The sequence below is a fragment of the Podarcis liolepis genome (genome assembly GCF_965112155.1).
Source record: "Podarcis liolepis genome assembly, chromosome: 5".
In the NCBI taxonomy this organism is placed as follows: Eukaryota; Metazoa; Chordata; class Lepidosauria; order Squamata; family Lacertidae; genus Podarcis; species Podarcis liolepis.
This window is the reverse complement of record NC_139556.1, coordinates 87,579,638-87,598,148: the sequence shown is the minus strand read 5'-3', so window position 1 is coordinate 87,598,148 and position 18,511 is coordinate 87,579,638. Positions and strand designations below refer to the sequence as shown.

General features: G+C 41.8%; 2 protein-coding genes and 1 long non-coding RNA gene across 3 annotated transcripts in view; 1 reads left to right on the top strand and 2 right to left on the bottom strand.

Moving 5' to 3' along the window:
- Positions 1 to 928: 928 nt before the first annotated feature.
- Positions 929 to 14,121, bottom strand: SAMD7 (sterile alpha motif domain containing 7). The gene is made up of 8 exons (XM_083504657.1): positions 13,037 to 14,121; positions 11,774 to 11,900; positions 10,615 to 10,751; positions 8,569 to 8,647; positions 6,834 to 7,516; positions 5,322 to 5,443; positions 3,775 to 3,885; positions 929 to 1,959 (listed from the first exon to the last, which is right to left on the bottom strand). Exons 1-8 carry the CDS (start codon positions 13,137 to 13,139, stop codon positions 1,687 to 1,689), a joined length of 1,635 nt encoding a protein of 544 aa, XP_083360783.1. The 5' UTR covers positions 13,140 to 14,121; the 3' UTR covers positions 929 to 1,686.
- Positions 10,614 to 18,511, top strand: part of LRRC31 (leucine rich repeat containing 31) — a gene marked incomplete at its 3' end in the record, with an annotated part of 33,902 nt that continues 26,004 nt past the window's right edge. The window contains 2 exon segments of the mRNA XM_083504180.1: positions 10,614 to 10,740; positions 14,376 to 14,464.
- LOC310707550 lies at positions 14,482 to 18,155 on the bottom strand. Its single transcript, XR_014526569.1, has 2 exons — positions 16,003 to 18,155; positions 14,482 to 15,360 (listed from the first exon to the last, which is right to left on the bottom strand). It is a non-coding gene; the product is annotated as an uncharacterized lncRNA (long non-coding RNA).

Here is an 18,511-nt window from a genome sequence, read left to right as displayed (position 1 = left end):
TAGCTTTTGTAGTGCCAATTTCCTTTGAAAGAGAGAGCCCATGTTCTGTTTAAAATCCTTGTAATAAAATCGTTTTGTTTATATCAGTTCAGAGGGGGAAATGATTATAGCAAGCCACAAAACAACATTCTTTGAGACTCTCAAGTCCAGCAAGTACAGAAAACATAAGCCACTAACTGTAAGTAGCTCAGCCAGAAGCAAAGAAAAAGCATGGTCATGATAGACTGGTAGGGGACTAGCAGAGTCTGAATTCACAACTGAATAAGTGTGTCCTGTTCCTGAACAAAAGCCTTGTGGTGAGCAGCCTAATGAATAATCCTTATTTACAGAGACAAGGACAAAAAAGGATGTACCACTTGAAATAACAGCATACGGTATATCCACAAACTAAATAAAATATTAGAATTGTCAGTTACAGTAACTTAATAACATATTTACCCATTTTGAGCGAGCAAATGCTCTTACCAGTTTGTGTTTAAAACCACAGTGATGTTGCTGGCAGATGCAGTGATGTATATACAAGGTGGTGGTAGACAGGATTGTTTAAAAGAACAAAGTCTTCATATGTTGTAACGTCTTTTGACAACTCACTTCCAGCAGTTATTCTTAGGCAACTTTAATAATAATAATAATAATAATAATAATAATAATAATAATAATAATAATAATTGGAAGATTTTTCTTTTTAGGAAAACAAAACATGTCTGGACTGCAGTTTAGCTTGCTTTCTCCTGATGGGTTTCTGTTCATTTTTCCAATGCCCTTATCCTTCTAAAGCTTGTGGAAAATGCTTGTAAAATACATCATCATTTTATTGTTTTTATTTTTATCCTAATTTTTTTGCATAGATTCATAGAACTTTTGAATGGCCAGTGACAGGAGGAGGCTGAACCAATTGTTGACACACAGCAACTCTGAACGTGAGTCAAATATCCAGCGTAAAAATTGTGGGTTCACCAGACAGAATGTGTCCTTGTTTGTATCCTTAGAAGGTCCCTTTTGTTTGTGAAAAAGGATGCAGTGTTGTGCAAGGTCCTGCTAATGGGAAGGAGGGAGGGATTTTTTGTCCATTCTTCTCTCTATATTCTTCCAAGCAATCTCCGGAAGGATTCCACATCCTTCTGGAGCAAACCGTCTATTCATTGCTTCAGATGCCTTGTGAAGACTTTTATTTGCCCAGGCTTTCCCTGACCCAGAAGACTGAATCTATCGCTTCAAAATTCCAGTTTTTACTTGTTCCTGTTTTTATAATGTTTTGTTTTCCCTGTCGGCAGTCCAACAAAATAGCTAGAGGACTGAGAAGAGAACAAGTATAATTTCTGCAGAGCCCCCCGTCTTTACAGTTGTAACCCACTTGATGGACTATCATCCTGGGAGAATCTATACCTCTTCTGACCTGCCTCCCACTTGCCCTTAGCACATACACCCCAGGAATACTAAGGGCAGTAGTGGAGCAGGAGGCCAGCAGTATACAAAGCTTCCCATACAAAGTCCCTATTGGGGACTTAGGAAAACTCCCTTGATGCATTCATGTTTACTAAATAAATTGCGCAGATTTCAGTTCTTTAAAAAAATAAATTTAATAAACTGTAGTGAACACAGGTTACTTCACATTTCCAAAGTTTAAACTTTTTTTTACAAATCCACTGGCTTCATTATACTGCCTGTTCTACTGTGTCACTTGCTTCAAGTTTTCTGGTAGTTGATCAACTGGAAATCAGTCTGAGCTCCAACTACATCAGATGTATTTTCCCTGCTTTCTGCAACAATCTGTTCAACTGTTTTTGAAGTTTCAGGGTCCTGGGAGCAAGGACTGGTCAGAGCATCATGAGGACTGTTGCACTGAAGAGGCAATGGCATATCTGGAGTTGGTTCAGAAGTCTTGCCCGCAGCAGATGGAGTGGGCATGGACAAAGGAAGATTCATCATGTAGAATACATTGCCCAGACGCCGGGACACCTTTAGAGAGATAAGCAATTACAGTAATTACTTTTAAAAATAATGATTACATTTGATGCCCAGCTTAACTTTACACATACATTCTATAGCAAATTGTCCACAGGACTGATAAGGACATGACATTAGGGCCTTCTAGGTCCAGCCATTTCATGGCAGCAAATTGGACTAGTAAATTAATCAGGGATGTCTTCCATTGACTCTCCCTCTCCTCCAAATCTAGGCATGTCTGAAGTGCTTTGGCACAATTTATATTGAAAAAGGAAAAGTGGCACTTAATAGCAGCAGCGGAGCAAGCAGAACACTCCGTGGGGCCTCCGAGGAGTCTGCCTGCCTCCTCCCACTCAGCCGCCCTACAGCTGAAGGAGAGGTGGAGGGAAAACTGTTTGGGGCAGTGTGGAGCCTGCGGGCACCCAAGCCACCACGTCACTCCCAGGAGAGACGCGTGGCTCGGGCGCTCTGCAGGCCCCATGGTGAGTGCCACCTGCCATTTTGTCACCCCCCTCAGTGGTGACACCTGGGGCGGTCCGTCCCCACCGCACCCCCTTCCTCCACCCCGGCTTAATAGTTCAGTGTTTTCCTTCTCTGCAAGTACTGCCATTTATCATGCTCTGAGCCATCAATAGTGCAAGTCATGGATTTGATCAGATAAGGTTAAAGAGAGGAAGGGAGAGAGAAGCTGAGGAGCCAATAAGAGCTGCGCAATGATTAAAATGAAAAACAACAGTATTTCAAGACCAATAAGGTTAATTCAAACTGACAGAAGATAGCTATGTAGGATGGACTTGCACCAAATCTTAATTGTTTGTATAGATAAATGGGAAGTGGATTTTTATTAACCTTTTTTCTTTAAAAGAACAGCCAGAGAAATAAAGGCTAAAGTAAACAATATTTTACTAGTCTGGGGAAGGAAGGAAAGGGGGAAGCTGCTTCTTTTAAAAACATTTACACGTCTCTTTTTTGGTTTTGGAAGTCAGTTTAATCATATGCGGCCTACCAAATGTGTGTGCTGCATAAAAGTTAGAGTGCAGTCTTAACACACATGCACACAGCCAGTGTTGATGACATTGGCATATACTGTACAACATGCACATTGTGTTGTATAGATGGGAGGCATATTGGATTTTCGCTCTAAATCCTGTACATCCTGTACCTTTCCCAGTTGTAATAATCTGTTAAACATAGGTTTTATTGTTAACCATGTTGTAAATGGGATTTTTGGTCAATTTTACTGGACTGGACTAATTTTAACTATTCCAACATTGGCTTTGCAATGCACACTCAGTGATGTTTCAGTCTCTAGGTTAAATGTTTCTAGCTATGCTTGCTATTAAAATTCAGGGCAATTTCAGCCTTATTTTGTGAGTCTTGGAATGCTACTGGATTCTGAACTTCATGTTGTGCTAGTGTCTCTGTGTCTCTTGTTCCACTTTTGCACTTCCAGTTGGGTGTGGAAACAATGAACCAAGAGCATAGAAGCTGTTCTTTAATCATATCCTGAAAACCTATTGTGGGGATGCATGCATTTCAATGTCTGAGCCAGATGTGGATATCGCTAAGATACCCTCTGTATTCTCAGTAATATCCCAGCTTTTTTAAGCAGACCTATCTAGTCTTATGTCCAGTTACATTTTTAAGGAGCAGAGTATGTTGTGAATTTAAAATGTTACAGAAATAATTTCCTACCTATCATTTGGGGTCAGGCAGAGAGCTCAACACAAGCCACAACAAGAGAGTGAAAATGTTAGACATACACACATTTTCAAGGACACATCTTTCATTCAATATTTTGATTTTCACTATGTCTACTGGCTGTACCTGAGACCGAATCTTTAATGCAGGTCCAAGTTTTAATCCCATTGTTTCCAAAAGATGTTCTTCTGTGAGTAGTGGTAAGGTTTCTCCATCAATGGCATGATCTTTAAATATCTTTAACAAAAAAGGAAAATGTGGTTGGTGAAAACACTTTTCAATTTTTCCACATTGTGGCATTTACCAAATCAAAAGTATCAAACACATGCTCTAAGTAGAGGAAAATATATTTGTTTAATGAAAATCACAGTCACCAGGATAAATTTCATCAGTGTGCCAAATCCAGAGTTTTGGTATTGCAGAAAAGTATTCCAAATGCTGTCCCTATACCTACACTCAGAGATTCACCTGAGTAGAAATAGTGCCAGAACATTTCATTTTGACTGGATTTTGACAGCCAAAAAGTAACTTAATTTTACTGATTAGTTTATGTTTTGGATTTAAATTGTAACCTGTCCAAATCTCAACAATTAGTTTTCCTGGAGTGTCACTTTGAGAAGTGAGCGAATGGAGGTGGCTAGGCTATGCCACAACTCACAACATCTATTAGAATTGTAGAGTGGGAAGGGGCCACAAGGGTCCAACCCCCTGCAATGCAAGCATCTTATTAGTAGTCAATCAGTACTGTGCATTTTCTTGCCACAGGCATTTCATTCTCTGTGCCTCTTGGTTGGTGTCCATTAGAGGTATCACTCAGAGAGGAATTTAGCCAATGGTTCCCTAGTTACCCCAGAGAGAGCCAATGTAATGCCTTCCAGATATTGTTGTACTGCAACTCCCATGGTCTCTGACCATTGACTATGCTGATGAGAGCCAGAGTCCAACAACATCTGGAGGGTACCAGATTGGCTACCCCAGTCTTTCAATGCTCTTCTTGCATGGAGTTCCCATTAGTCTCCCATCCAAGGTTTTGACCAGGTCTGGACCTGCTTAGCTTTACTAAGGATGCAGCTTCAGGTACTCTTTGACCATTTTCTGTGCCAATGTAAATAATGCTTTAGCTCTTCTTCACACTATTGGAACATTTATTCCATGGCAAGTATTTCTAAGTATTTTAAGTATTTCTAAGTATTTTTTTAAAAAGTATTTTTTTAAATTTAATGTTTAATCAAAATATACAAAAATGTAGGGGCACAACTCCACAAAACCTGGATTAAATTAAGACCCATAAATTTCAGAGGGCAACTTAAACATCTTTGTTTTTGGCTGAACCTTAGCCAACAATTTCATATTTTGAAACCATTGATAGATCCCTTTGTAGAAGATTAAACAAATATTTAATCTTTATGACTACCTGAATTGAACCTATATTATTCCTTTAAGGGGAATGGTTTGGGAAGGGAGAGGCCGAAAGGAAATATCTTTTTTGTAACTCCAATTGAGTCTTATGAGAACTGAATGCAACTGGATTTTCCTATGCTTTTCTTCCTTTTCCTTACAGTTCTTACACCAGAGTTCTTTTTGTTGTTAGTGAAGTTTGTTGGTTAAATAAAAGAAGTCAAGCCTCCAAGAACTATCATTCTCATTAAGAAAGCCTCAACTGTTGCAATAACCTGTGCATAGTCTGAACATCCTGGAAGGCTGATGATAAAACTGTATACGTCTTCAACAGTCCATTTGCGGATATCTTCAATGGCAGAAATGTCTTCTCCATTCAGAATCAGGCTGGAAGTGGCTATGGGAATGGAAGCAAAAAATGGTTTTTGCATTCAGTGAGTGGCAAGCAAATCAAATCTTAACGTGCAGGTTTTGAATTTGTGTTGTATGCTAGGGGTTAAATTAGATATTACACTAAAGCTGTGTGTAAAGTAACCACAACAGCCATTTCTCCTCTTCAGAGAAATCTTGGAACAAGATGATTTGCAGCAGAGCATGACAACGGGGAGGGGGACTTAGTTCTCCTCCTGACTTCTGTTTTTGACCCCCTCAGGGTTCCAGGGTTCTGCTTTCCCTTTTCTGGTCATGCTTTGAAGAAAATGGGTCACTGCACACAGTTTCGATGCAGCTTTTAGTTTAGCCATGACAATACTCTGTATCACCATTGTTCCTTATTACCTATGATTCCATGCATATGGATTTCACAACCTATATGTAACACAGACTTTAGATTTCCTGAAAAAAATAGATTACTTTTTTAAAAAGAAAGCTTCCTGTAGTTGTTGTAAAAAGCTTAGTTCTTGAAGTGGCAGAATTGCACTACATGTTGCTACCTGTCTTCCTCCTATGTCTCCAGCCATTCCCTTCTACATCCCACACTCCAGAGATTATGAACCTCTGGCCTGGAAGCCAAATGCTGCCTCTCTCTCCAGGCCTCTCTGTCTGACCCTTGGGCCACCTGTTTCCCCAGCTGCCACCGCCACAACTTGCTTCTCCCCAGGTCATTCTCCTTGAGAGTTTATGCCTGGCTGGAACATGTTCTTAAATTAGGATAATACCCACTGCTTGCCTGGATGGGGGACAGAGAGGGATGTTTGAGTGTGTGGAAACTAACCTACTGTAAAAGGTAAAATGTACTATTATTGCTCTGCCTACCTTTTGTCTCTGCTCTCATCCACCACTAGCACCCCCCCCCCATCAAAGTTGTTCAGAAGGGAATGCATCGTATGGGTGGAAAAATGTTCCCCATCCTTCATTACCCATACTTCTACTGTCACCACTGTCCAAAAAAATCATTTCCTAAGGTTTTCACATTGGGCATAGCCGGGGGGTGGGGGTGGGGTGAGCAGCTGCTATTTTATCAAATAGATAAAAATACTTAACTAAAAGTAGAAATTGTAGAAAGATTTTGACAGGTATTTATGAGCACTTGAGGTCAAAAGAAAATTTAAAACAGCTGTTGTTGAGACATTTCATTCCGAATCTGCAAGACAGAGGAGGATGATAGGTAGGTGATCCTGCCCCCCCCCCAACTTAAATCCTGGCTATGTCCATGGCTTTCAGGTAAGGTTTTGAAAAAGCAGGCCCATGTACAGCTCAGTGCTAAACACAGAAAACGGGTGCATTTTTGCCATTTCACTTTTTAAAGAAGGACTCCAAAGTGTGATATGCAGGTAGATTTAACTTACCTGACGGTAGCAGTGGGTTGCTGGGTACAGAGAAGCCATATGGCAGAGCAGAGAATGTGAACGCTGACGGATAAGTGTACTTCTCATCAAAGGCTGTGCAAGAACTGTTGGGATCTTTCTCATTTCCGTTGCTGCACCCATTTGCTTCGCTGGGCATTTCGTGGCTGCCAGAGTGTTTTCTCAAGCCATGCTCGTATTCCTTGTCATTTTTGGTGGCTGCAGCAGAAGGCTCTGCTTGGACCTTGTTCTGTTCATGCTTGCTCAGCATCTCCGCTTCTGTTTCTTTTTTGTCGTCTTTCTCTTCTTCAGCGGTTGCGGAGGAAGGGTCTATGCTCTTGTCCTCTGCTTGGCTCTTGATGCCATTGGTGTTACACTCGGTGGCTTTGTGATTCCCAGCTCTTCTGCCAGGCCGACGGCCTCGCTCTCTTTGCAGAGTGCTGACGGGTGGGTACGGGCTGGTGGCCATCACCATGGTGTTGCCGTGAAGTTCGTCAAGAGTAGTACGATGAACGTACAAGTCGTTAGGAAGATGGCCTTCGGGTACCCTGTGCCTCCCTCGGAAAGCAACTGGGCTAGCCGGCATGCCGTGATAAAGAAAGGGGCCTTCCAGCCCCAACAATCCCTTGCGGTGAGCTTTCTCTATTTCTTTTTGTTGGAAAATGGCATTCATTTCCATCTCCATCCTATGCAGTGAACATGGTATAAGCAATGAGGAATGCATAAAAGGAGATGAACTATTTAGCCTTCTCTGCCTGAGGCCTTGAGAGAGCCACTTTATATAATGCAGCTGTTCATGTGAGCTCAGCATATGGTTAGGCAATCACATGATCACTTCACCAAAGCAGGAAAACAAAGAGTAGCTCTCATGCTTGAACATTGACCCAACTTATATGCTTCCTTCCCAACTGAGCATAGTTCATTTCCCCACGGAGGAAGCTCAGTGTGCATAGGGCCCCCTTCAGATTAATGCAGACTCTGTTGGCCAGGGGGCATGGCTGATATATGCTTCAGCGTCTAGGGGGCAGGCTAGCTCAGTTGTGCCTGAGAGCACCTTCATGGATTCATACTGAATGCCTAAAGAGGAGTCATGTTGAAACTCTTAACCAGTTCCAGCCCACAAACCCAATAATACTGCTTAGCTGACTTCATACTGAGGATAGACTGCCACTACTTTTGTAGGAGGGATACAAGTCCATACTGGAACTTTAGGGTTGTGCAGTTAAAGTGTGCTGTCACTGTAAGAACAACAAATTCACTTAACAAAAAAAAGCCCAGGAAAGTGTTGGGGAAATGCTCAGAAATGTGTGGGATGAACAAATGAGTAACAAGAAGGCATGTAAGCACCCAACAAGCAAATCAAGATGAATAACTGCCCCGTGAACAAATCAGAAGAAATATTCAGTAAAGACAAGACATAGTCTAAACACCATGTAAACTTTGTGCAAGCAAACCAGGATAAATACTGAACAAACAGGTTACAAGGAGAACATAAGAAAGCCTGCTGGATCAGGCCAATGGCCCATTTAGTCCAGCATCCTGTTCTCACAGCGGCCAACCAGATGACCGTGGGAAACCTGCCAGGAGGCCCCAAGTGTGAAGCATGGGTAAGTGTCAAAATGTTATAGGTGCCCACTATCTTAATTCACTCTAGTAGGACAGTGAAGAAAACTAGCAGAAAAACTAAGAGGCCTGCCTTTCCCCGTTATTATTCCAAGTTCTATTGAAATTACTCTACCTGGCAATATTTTGTTTCTGAACCAATTCCTGCCGTCTGGTTACAGCTTCCATGGATTCTGGTTGGAGGAAACTATAGCCTAAAAAAAAATGGGTAGGGGGTTAAATGTTATTAGTTGAATAGTTATGTCATGTAAATGCAGATTAATGCACGCAAAACAAACGAAGGGGCAGCTATTGGAGAGAAGAATAGCTACAACATGTAATCATGCAGTGATGTGCATTTTTTAAAAAACCCTCAAGGGTTTCTGCAAAAGAAATAGGGCAAGTGAATTTCAGTTGCAGACTCGTTCACTATCTAGCAAGCTTCCTGGCACTTTGCTGCCAAGGGCTGTGTTACACCACAGTTTCCCTAGCATTGCTGTTTAAGCCTGCACCTCATCTCATGCAGTGCCCTAGATGAGGGCTTCATTCCTGGGCTTCGCAATGGGGAAATCTTAAAACTTAAAAAAGTTAACATTTAAAAAAGCTCTGCTGTCTTCCTCTCAAAGGCCTGACCCAGTCATTGGTGAGGAGCATTTTCCCTGGCCACTAAATACCAGTTGCTAGGAATCACAGGTGGGCAGAATGCTGTTGTGCTCATGTCTGGCTTGCAGGCTTCCCACAGGCATCTATCTGGTTGGCCACTGTGAGAACGGGATCCTGGACTAGGCATGCCACTAGCCTCACCCAGCAGGGCTCTTCTGATGTTCTTAAGTTCCTCACTTCCTGGAGAACCAGATCGACATTATCAACAGGCACCACAATCTGAAGTATATTTTACTTGTAAAGAAGTCCCACTGATTTCCAATAGAACTTGCTTCCAAGTTAAGTGCTTGTTTGGACTGTAGCATTTAAACACAAAAGTTAAGTGGTTTTTCCCACCCTTACCCCCACTGAATATTGTGAATTTTGCGGTGCATAAAATAATTTAGTGGAGCACACTGGCCACCATACTCCACAGTTGAGGTCTGCATGCATTGCCAGTTTTCAATCCAAATCTTGCAACAGATATCTATTTGAAAAATGTTACATGGCATAGAAATGTTTTGCTAAGAGGAAGAGTGAATGTATATTTTGTATTGCATCGAGGAAAAGTGAAAGATGCATATGTGTTCTGGAATCTGTCTGACAGTTGAAGAATTCCAAGCATGTGAATGGACTGTCTCAATGACCCAGATTCTGATTGCTTGTTAACATGGCACATCCTTTCCCCACAGCCTGTAATAAAGATTATGATGTATTCAATATCTCTACCCATAGATGGCAGTCTAGCCTTTTCACATGGTCCAACCCCTCATGGTTCCTACCTCTCAGGGTGTGTTTCTGGTTGTTAGACAGTGTGTTCTTAATATTTCATCGTATCTGCTAATGTTATTTACAAATGGGATCTGCAGCAAAATGTTGCACTATGGTGTGGTCCTGTTAAGTGTTCCAGCCAGCCTCTGCTATTCCATTCCATTCCTCCTCCCACCTCGGTTTCTGAACCCCCCTCTGCAACCGTCAGTCAGTAGTCCATATCCACTGAGCATGTTCAGTCATTGGGCATACTACCTGCAGATGGGTGGACAAGCAACAACTGACTGGAGGGCTAGTGGTTTTTTCCTCTTTAAAAATTGTACTTCTGCAAATTATGGTGCTTTGCTGGGCCCCCTGGCACCTCCCACTTGTGCATGGGAAGTACCATGTGGGGTACACAAGCTGATTAACTAATTGATGAGATGTGCATAGCTTTGCAGCTATGTATTAAACAGTAGCTCTGAATCACAGAATCATAGAGTTGAAGCAAGATGTAAGCTGCCTTCATTTTCATTTTTACATGTAGCAATAGCTGGTTTTCCTTACAAGTTTGTTTTTTTCAGTCTTGATCCCCCAATGTAGAGGAAGATAGGGGCAGGAAGGAACTGTTTCAGGGCTTGTGTCACCTTGCCATAGTCCTTGGATTCACAGCCAGCATGGCCAGTGACCAGAGGTAATTCAGCATCTGGAAGGCCACAAGTTCCCCAGCCAAGGACTATGACAACCGTTATTGATGGGTGAGAATGCTCCAGCCATCACTGTCTCTTACCTGCCCCTTGGTAAACACGGTTGGATAAAAGGTTTGGCATGGTAGCATGCTGTGGAACCGAAGGGCCAAGGTGGGAAGCTACGTGAATCTGCCTGGGATCAGCTGGTGCCAACATCTCAGTTGACGGTAACAAATCTCTAGGATGGTAGAGAAGTATCTGGTTAAGGCAGGGACATCTTTGCAGCAGTTACTATAGAGGAAAGCTGTTCAGTTGATAAATTTATCTAACATTAATAAAAGTTGAATAAAAACAGGATGGCAAAATATTTTGCTGCCATATAAATGGCACACTAATTGGCAAAATAGACCAGACAGCCTATGGTTACTCATTCGGTATCCAGAGCCCTGGAATACAGCTATAATAAACACTTGGCAGAGCCACAGCCCCTACTGATGAGCAGATTGCCTGCGGATGGACAGAGCATGATAAGAGTAGAAAGAGACAGTGCCACAGCTTGCAAAGTGGGGGGAGTCGGAGGGGGGGAAAGCTTTAAAGCATTTTTAGAACTGCCAATCAAATATATGCTATTTTATGCTTAGACATTATGCAACTAATACAATAACTTGTGGGTATCAAACAAGACTGTTCTTTTACCATCCAGTGCTTATACTCTGTAGAAAACCAATGCATATTTAAAGGCTAATTTATGTTAAGTATGTCAGACTCACATTTCTTACCCACCACCAATAAAGGGCAAGTTCAGTAACAATTACAGAAAAAAAACCACCACTAGCATTGAGTTGTTAGAATACCCCTGCTCCCTTCACAGAGCTTCCAATCCCAGCATTTCCTGGGAAGAGGGATTCACTGTTAAACAATTTTGAGAATTGTAGCTTTATAAGAGAAATTGTGGGGAGGAGGTTTCCTGACAACTCTTAGTAACAAACTACAGTTCCCATAATTCCTTGGATAAGTCAATGCTTTTTAAAGTAGTATGATACCACTGTAAATATATGGTGCAGATGGGACCTTAGTTTAGTCTTGAGGTCAGCTTTTTCCATCCAGGTGTTCTCCAGATGTTTTGGATGATAGTTCTCATAATCCATAACTAGTATAATCATTTGTTAAGCATTATGATAGCTGCAGGCAGAGGATGTGTTTTTTCCTTCATAATTAATAGTTTGGGCAAAGCCTCTTTAACAGTTGAAAGAGAAATACCTTTCCATGAACCGAGGCTCAAACTGTGTAGGAATGGCTTGGATTCTCTGCTGACCTGCTCCCATTAGTTGTGGATTTACTGCCATCATCTGGTTTCTCATTATAATCTCTTGTCGCTGTCGCAATTCTAACACAAATCAGACCATGTATCTTTGAGTAAATATACATCATAGATGCCAGAAATCAGAGTCCAAACAGAAAATTATCTGAAATAGTATCTTCACCCCCTTATTTCAAGGTTCTAAGAATTCCATTTCTAAATTCAGTTGATAAATTTATCTAACATTAATAAAAGTTGAAGAAAAACAGGAGAACAAAATATTTTGCTGCCATATAAATGGTATTTTATGGGATTAATTGCAATCAGTAAAATAATTTGCAATTTCCCCCACTTTTCCACTTAGATATTGTTCTTGTGCAACAGATATCAGTGTGATACCACACATAAATTACACATATAATTTAAAAACAAAGTGAATTTATAATGAAATGTGGAGAAACTTTTAATTAGATGGAGTAGTATGGTAGCCATTGCTCTCAATATCAACCTGCCAAAGTTCTCTCATTATATCACTATCTATTCTATTCTATTCTATTCTATTCTATTCTATCTAATATCTCTCTCTCTCTCTCTCTCTCTCTCTCTCTCTCTCTCTCCTATTTTTTACCCACTCTTCACCATTAGGTCCCAGGACAATAGTTTCAACTTAAATATTGAAAACTGAAACAAGTCACAGAATTAGAGTGGGTCCTGAAAATATGTATCTCATGTGCTAAAAGCCAGGGTAAAGATGTTTGTCTTCAACATATGATAGCATACCCCTCAACCGTTCTGATTTGAGTGGGACATCCCAGAATTACAGAAGCCATCATCACTTCTGATTGGATCCTGGAATGTTCCGTTTTTTGGTCTCATGCTCTCGTACAAATCACCTGCCTCATGCCAGAGTGCTGGACCAAATGGTGCTAATTTTTTGGTTATCTAATGTGAATCAGCTGGCTCCCACAAGCGTCCCAGTGTTGACCAGTAGGATGTTGGAGGGTATGCAACAGAAACTACATAATGAGGGCACATCTTTGGGGAGGGAATTTCACAACCTAGGAGCTGCCCCTTCCCAGGCCACTGCCTCCCCTCACTTCTAGGGGTGGTAGAACTTCCAAAAGGGGCCCTTCTGCTGATCTTAACACACAAGAGGATCGCTAGAGAAATGGGTGGTCTTTGATATATTTTGGGCCGAAATGTTGGTCAGTATTCCATCTTACCGCCTGCTGCCATACCACTTGCTAACCGGTATAAATGCTTGTCTTCCAAGGTTCCCTGTTCCCCAAGGACTGACATTTTTCTCATGTGATCTCGAGGAGTCATGTTATGGAGGGATGTAGATGGCTTTTCCACTAGTTATTGGTGAAACTGGTACGAGCTGAGAGAAAAATAAAGAGCATGATTTATAATAGAACAGATATGTTGTAAATATCAATGATACATGAGAGGAATATAAAACTGTACAGGTCCTGCTTATCTGAAGGACTACCTCCCAGGCCCTGCCAGAATGAAATCAGCTAAGAATACTGGAGGTACCATCTATATATGAAAAGTTATTTTCAGACCCAGTGTGCTTGTCATGGTAAGAGGAAGTATAACAGCTTGAACAAACAAGTAGCCTGGCATTGCACACTGGTCAAGTTGCATGCATTAGACTGCTCCTTTTTCCAAAGCTGTGAAGAAACAAATGAGAGGCTGGCTTAGTGTTACATGTGAACCAGCGCTTATGGTTTGTTCCTCTCCAAGCTTTGTACTTGCCATAGGCCTCAGGTTGGCAACTGTGGGAAACAGGATGCCGGATGGTGCCAGTCCACTGGGCCATCTAGCCCAACAGGCAGCAACTACCTAAGGTCTCAGGCAAGGGTCTCTTGTAGACCTCCAGTTTTTGGAGGTCCTTTCCGGTACAGATGGTAGGTACTGAAATGGAACCTTACGCATGCAGACGAGGGGATCTTCCCTGAGCTATGGCCCCTCCAGATAAGGACTGTGAAATAGCTAAGAACCTTGAAGCTGGGTTTGTGTAAAAGAATATGCGCCAGCTGTCCAAGACTGCATTTGTGTAGGACTCTCTGCTGATCCTATTCCGTAAATCCGGACTGTACAGCACATTATAGGGATGAAGACAAGTTAATCTCTGCTTTTAGAGTTTTACCCTCAGCAAACCCTTCTTGGCAGCAGGCAGAATCACTCACCTAGTGCTAATTCTGTCTCGGTTTATTAGGCAAAGGGTGGAAGGGCAGAATCTTTATGGACTAAAAGCACTTCCATACGGTTAATCATGTTATGAGAGCACAGAAGTGTGTGTGTGTGTGTGTGTGTGTGTGTGTGTGTGTGTGTCCATTCTGCGCAGAGGGTTGAAGAAACAGATTTTGAAAATAAACAAAAGTCTAAGCTCTTTATCTGGTGACATATGTTCTACTGTTGAAAATGCCTACTCTTTTCCCTTCAATTAACTTTCAGTTTTATATGTACGGCCAAGGTCCATCTCTGAAACCTTTTTGGAATCTTTAGCGCAAGAGAGCATATTTAAGTGCTAACTCATGCTTTTTATTTATATAGTTGTAGGTTCAATCTTTGTGGCTCTAGTTCAGCCAGCCTGATGCCCTCCAGTTGTTTTGGACTACAACTCCCATCAGCCCTGGTGTAATGTAAGTACAGTGGAGGCATTATTATTATTATTATTATTATTAGTTTTGGGAAAGGAACCTTGCTGTGAACAAGATAATGACTTTGGTGTGTTCCCAGAACAAAAGGGAGCTAATGCTGATCAAAGACAGGAAGTAGAAGATAAAGGGCAGATCCACACCATACATTTAAAGAACATGGCTCCTCTTCAAAGAATTCTTGAAACTGTAGTTTTCGCCTCCCAGAACTACAATTCGCATATACTTACCAAGCCTCAGCTCCCAGGATTCTTTAAGGGAAGTCATGTGCTTTACATGTGTGTTGGATGTGCTTTAAATGTATGGTGTGGATCTGTCCAAAGACAGAAATTGAGTGAGTGAAGCCGAGAATCATAGCATGCTATAGTAGATTAGGTAAGAGAGGTTCAGAGTAATTTTTCTTGTGTTTAGATTGATGGGAAAGAGATTTTAAGTAGCTTCTTCAGCAAATTCCCTGTAAGATAATGGGGATCAACAGAGAATATGCTGCCTTTAACAAAAGCTCCAGAACTTACTTCTGCACCTATCCCAACCACATTCATGCCTTCTCTCAGAAAAATCCTTGAATTATTATGCGGTGTATTTACATACAGTCCTATAACAAAGTACTCAGGGTGGTTTACAATAAAAAGCAGGGGGAAATACAATTTATACAAATTGATCCTCAAGCCATAAGCTGGAGTTCTTGGTTTTAAATGGCTTCTGTAGTTAGTAAAGTTACATTGGTTTAAATTAATTGGGGTGAATCCAGACTTGAATAATGCTTATAGTAGGCACATCACAATCAATGGGATGTAAATTTGTCATGATCCAGTCCAAGGATTCAAAATTAACTGACTTGTGGAAAGGTTGCTTGTTTTGTACCCCACTAATAGCATCACCTCCTGGCAAATAGAAGGGAAAGAAATGGAGGCAGTGAGAGATTTTACTTTCTTGGGCTCCATAATCACTGCAGATGGTGACAGCAGTCACAAAATTAAAAGACGCCTGCTCCTTGGAAGAAAAGCAATGACAAACCTAGACAGCATCTTAAAAAGCAGAGACATCACCTTGCCAACAAAGGTCCGTATAGTTAAAGCTATGGTTTTCCCAGTAGTGATGTATGGAAGTGAGAGCTGGACCATAAAGAAGGCTGATCGCCGAAGAATTTATGCTTTTGAATTATGGTGCTGGAAGAGACTCTTGATTGTCCCATGGAATGCAAGAAGATCAAACTTATCCATTCTTAAGGAAATCAGCCCTGAGTGCTCACTGGAAGGACAGATCGTGAAGCTGAGGCTCCAATCCTTTGGCCACCTCATGAGAAGAGAAGACTCCCTGGAAAAGACCCTGATGTTGGGAAAGATTGAGGGCACAAGGAGAAGGGGACGACAGAGGACAAGATGGTTGGATAGTGTTCTCGAAGCTACCAGCATGAGTTTGACCAAACTGCGAGAGGCAGTGGAAGACAGGAGTGCCTGGCGTGCTCTGGTCCATGGGGTCACGAAGAGTCGGACACGACTAAACAACAACAATAGCATCACCATGTAGAGATAATTACAGCATTGCTAACAATTAGTACTATAAATTCAACAAGCTGTTATTTTGTTTATTTGTTTAAAACATCTGTGCCCTGCCTTTCCACATTTGGCCAATCCCATTTATAAGATTAAAAACAACTCAAACACAATAAAAACAAATAACAATTTTAAATTAATGTCAATTATTCATAAATATTAGATGATAATCTGAACATTATTTCTGGTGCCAGGTTCCATATGTAAAACAACCACTTTCTCAACAGGCAACATTAAAACAACTGGCATTTTTATTACCCTGATGTTCCATATAAGTTATGATCGTTAACCAATGTATATACTTACAGCAATTGCCAAGACCTCAGTTTTGAAACTGGGCAAGATTGCATGAATATCCAAGAGCTGGTGACTTCGCTGTGGATCTTTTCTTCAGGCTGGTTGTGTCGCTTGGTTGGCTTTTAAGACACATTGGGATTAGCCCATCAAAAAACTCTTAACTAACGATGACTTTGCTTTAAATACAAACTCAATTTATCTTGATTAGCCTTCATCCCTGCCTTTAAGCCCTCCCCACTCTGACATCACAGGCCCTTCTCCCAGACCATCTCTCAGGAGGGCTGTAAAAAAACAACACATAATTACTTACAAGTAGCACATTCCACTGAGCTGATAAACCTATTTTAACATTTAACCTGTTAAGCTGGTGTTAGTCTTTAAGGCAATTGGTGCGTCCTCTGAAAATCTGAATCGTTCCTGAAATTATGCACTTGGCAACAGAAAAATGATCAGAATTGTTCTGACTGTTATCAGTCCACAATTGATTTTTTAAGAAGCTGTTTATTTCTGCCACATGACAGGTCTGTTGCCCCATAATTACTTATCCTGTTGGGCTGGAAAGATTAAAGTGCTGTTAAGCACACTGTGAGGCTAACAGACGGATCAGATGGTTATACTGCTCAAGCTCACAGTTTACTCTTTAATTCTCCCTGTCAGTTAGTTAACACCTCTCAGGCTAAACTGAGATGCTAAGGGCCTCTTCACAAGTTATCCATTTCTTAGTGAGATGTAGGGACAGGTCAAATTACCTGTTCCAGGTAGCCTGACACATTACAATTAGAACTGGAGTGATTAATACTGACAACACCCCCTTGTCTGGTTTCAGAGAAGCACTCCCTTGCCAAGGACCTATAACTGGAGGCTGCAGTCAGTTGAAGACAACTTGGCCCAGCCCACGCAAGGCTAACTCTGCCCTGATCTCCCTTTTCTCAGTACAGTATTCACTAACTGAAGTCTGGCTTTGACCTTCCCCAGAAAAGACCTGCATACCTTGTTATATGCCACTTCCTACTATTACTGTACTTGCTCAAACTTCTTTTGCGTGCACCAGATTTGCATGGGAATGATGCATACTGCTTCACTGTCTGTACCTTGGATTCGTAATCAAACATTCTGTAATAAGAAGATTAATCTACTGGGTCACCTGTTATACCAGATGATGCTAAGCCTGCCCTCAATTTTTGACGTCATGTGCCCCAGACTCCCTAAAGCAGGGGAGGGAAATGTCAGGCCTGGAAGCCAGATTCAGCCCTCCAGACCTCTCTGCCTGGCAACGCCCCTCACTGGCTCTGCACCATGCCCTCTTCAGGAGTTTTTACCTGGCTGGAAGTGCTGCTGAAATGTCATCATGTCTATTGCTTGGTCAGTTGGAGGATGGACAGGTGTTTGGGTGTAAAATGTAAATTACTGTATGCGTCTGTAAGAGTAACAACCATTGCTCAGCCTTCTTTTTCCTTTGGCCTCTCCCGCCAATGCCACGTGGCACTCAAAAGATTGCCCACATGAGAATGTGGCCCTTGAGCTGATAATTGGTTCCCTGTCCTAAAAGGCCTCTATGCAAATTTGGGCCCCGTATATTGATGCAGGAGAACGTAGTTGCTGGTATAATAATGCGGTCCTAAGCGTGCTCCATGCATACATGCCATCTTGGAATGCATCTAACTGAACCACAAGGTGGCATTCAATGAAATTTTGCCCTACATAGACCCATTGAAATCAATGGACCTACTGTAACTTAGTTGCATTCATTAATTTTAACAGGTATACCATGGGTAAAACTTAATGGGGTTGCCATATTTCAAAAAGCTTTTTTTTAAAATGAAAATGCCAAAAGATCCAGGGCTAACTGTCGCCTTCAGGAAATTCCCCCTGGCCGTCACTTATGTCTTTGAAATCCTGGTAGTGTCCAGGAAAATCTGGACATATGGCAGCCCTAGAATACTACCCATTGAGCTCAGGGACTGCGGTGGCATTCCTGGTATGGGTCTGGCGTTTTGCACATCCTGATGAGAGTGCAGGGATTGGGAGGGCAATGAGAGCGAGGAACTCATCACATCAGCAGGCACTGAGGCCTCCTAGCTCCAGCACAGATTGATGAAATCATTGCTGTGAGCCAAGGTCCAGTAGACTCTGGCCTGGTAAAACAGGGAACTTAGGCTGGTTCCTGATAGAAACTCTC

What these genes read in the sequence shown, in the direction of transcription:
- SAMD7 (XM_083504657.1), bottom strand. Translation starts at nt 13,139, where the DNA reads ATGACTCCTCGAGATCACATGAGAAAAATGTCAGTCCTTGGGGAACAG. An exon ending in AAGTGGTATGGCAGCAGGCG is followed by an intron (nt 11,901 to 13,036) that starts GTAAGATGGAAT and finishes GATTTGTGTTAG; the next exon opens with AATTGCGACAGCGACAAGAG. An exon ending in GAGCCTCGGTTCATGGAAAG is followed by an intron (nt 10,752 to 11,773) that starts GTATTTCTCTTT and finishes CTACCATCCTAG; the next exon opens with AGATTTGTTACCGTCAACTG.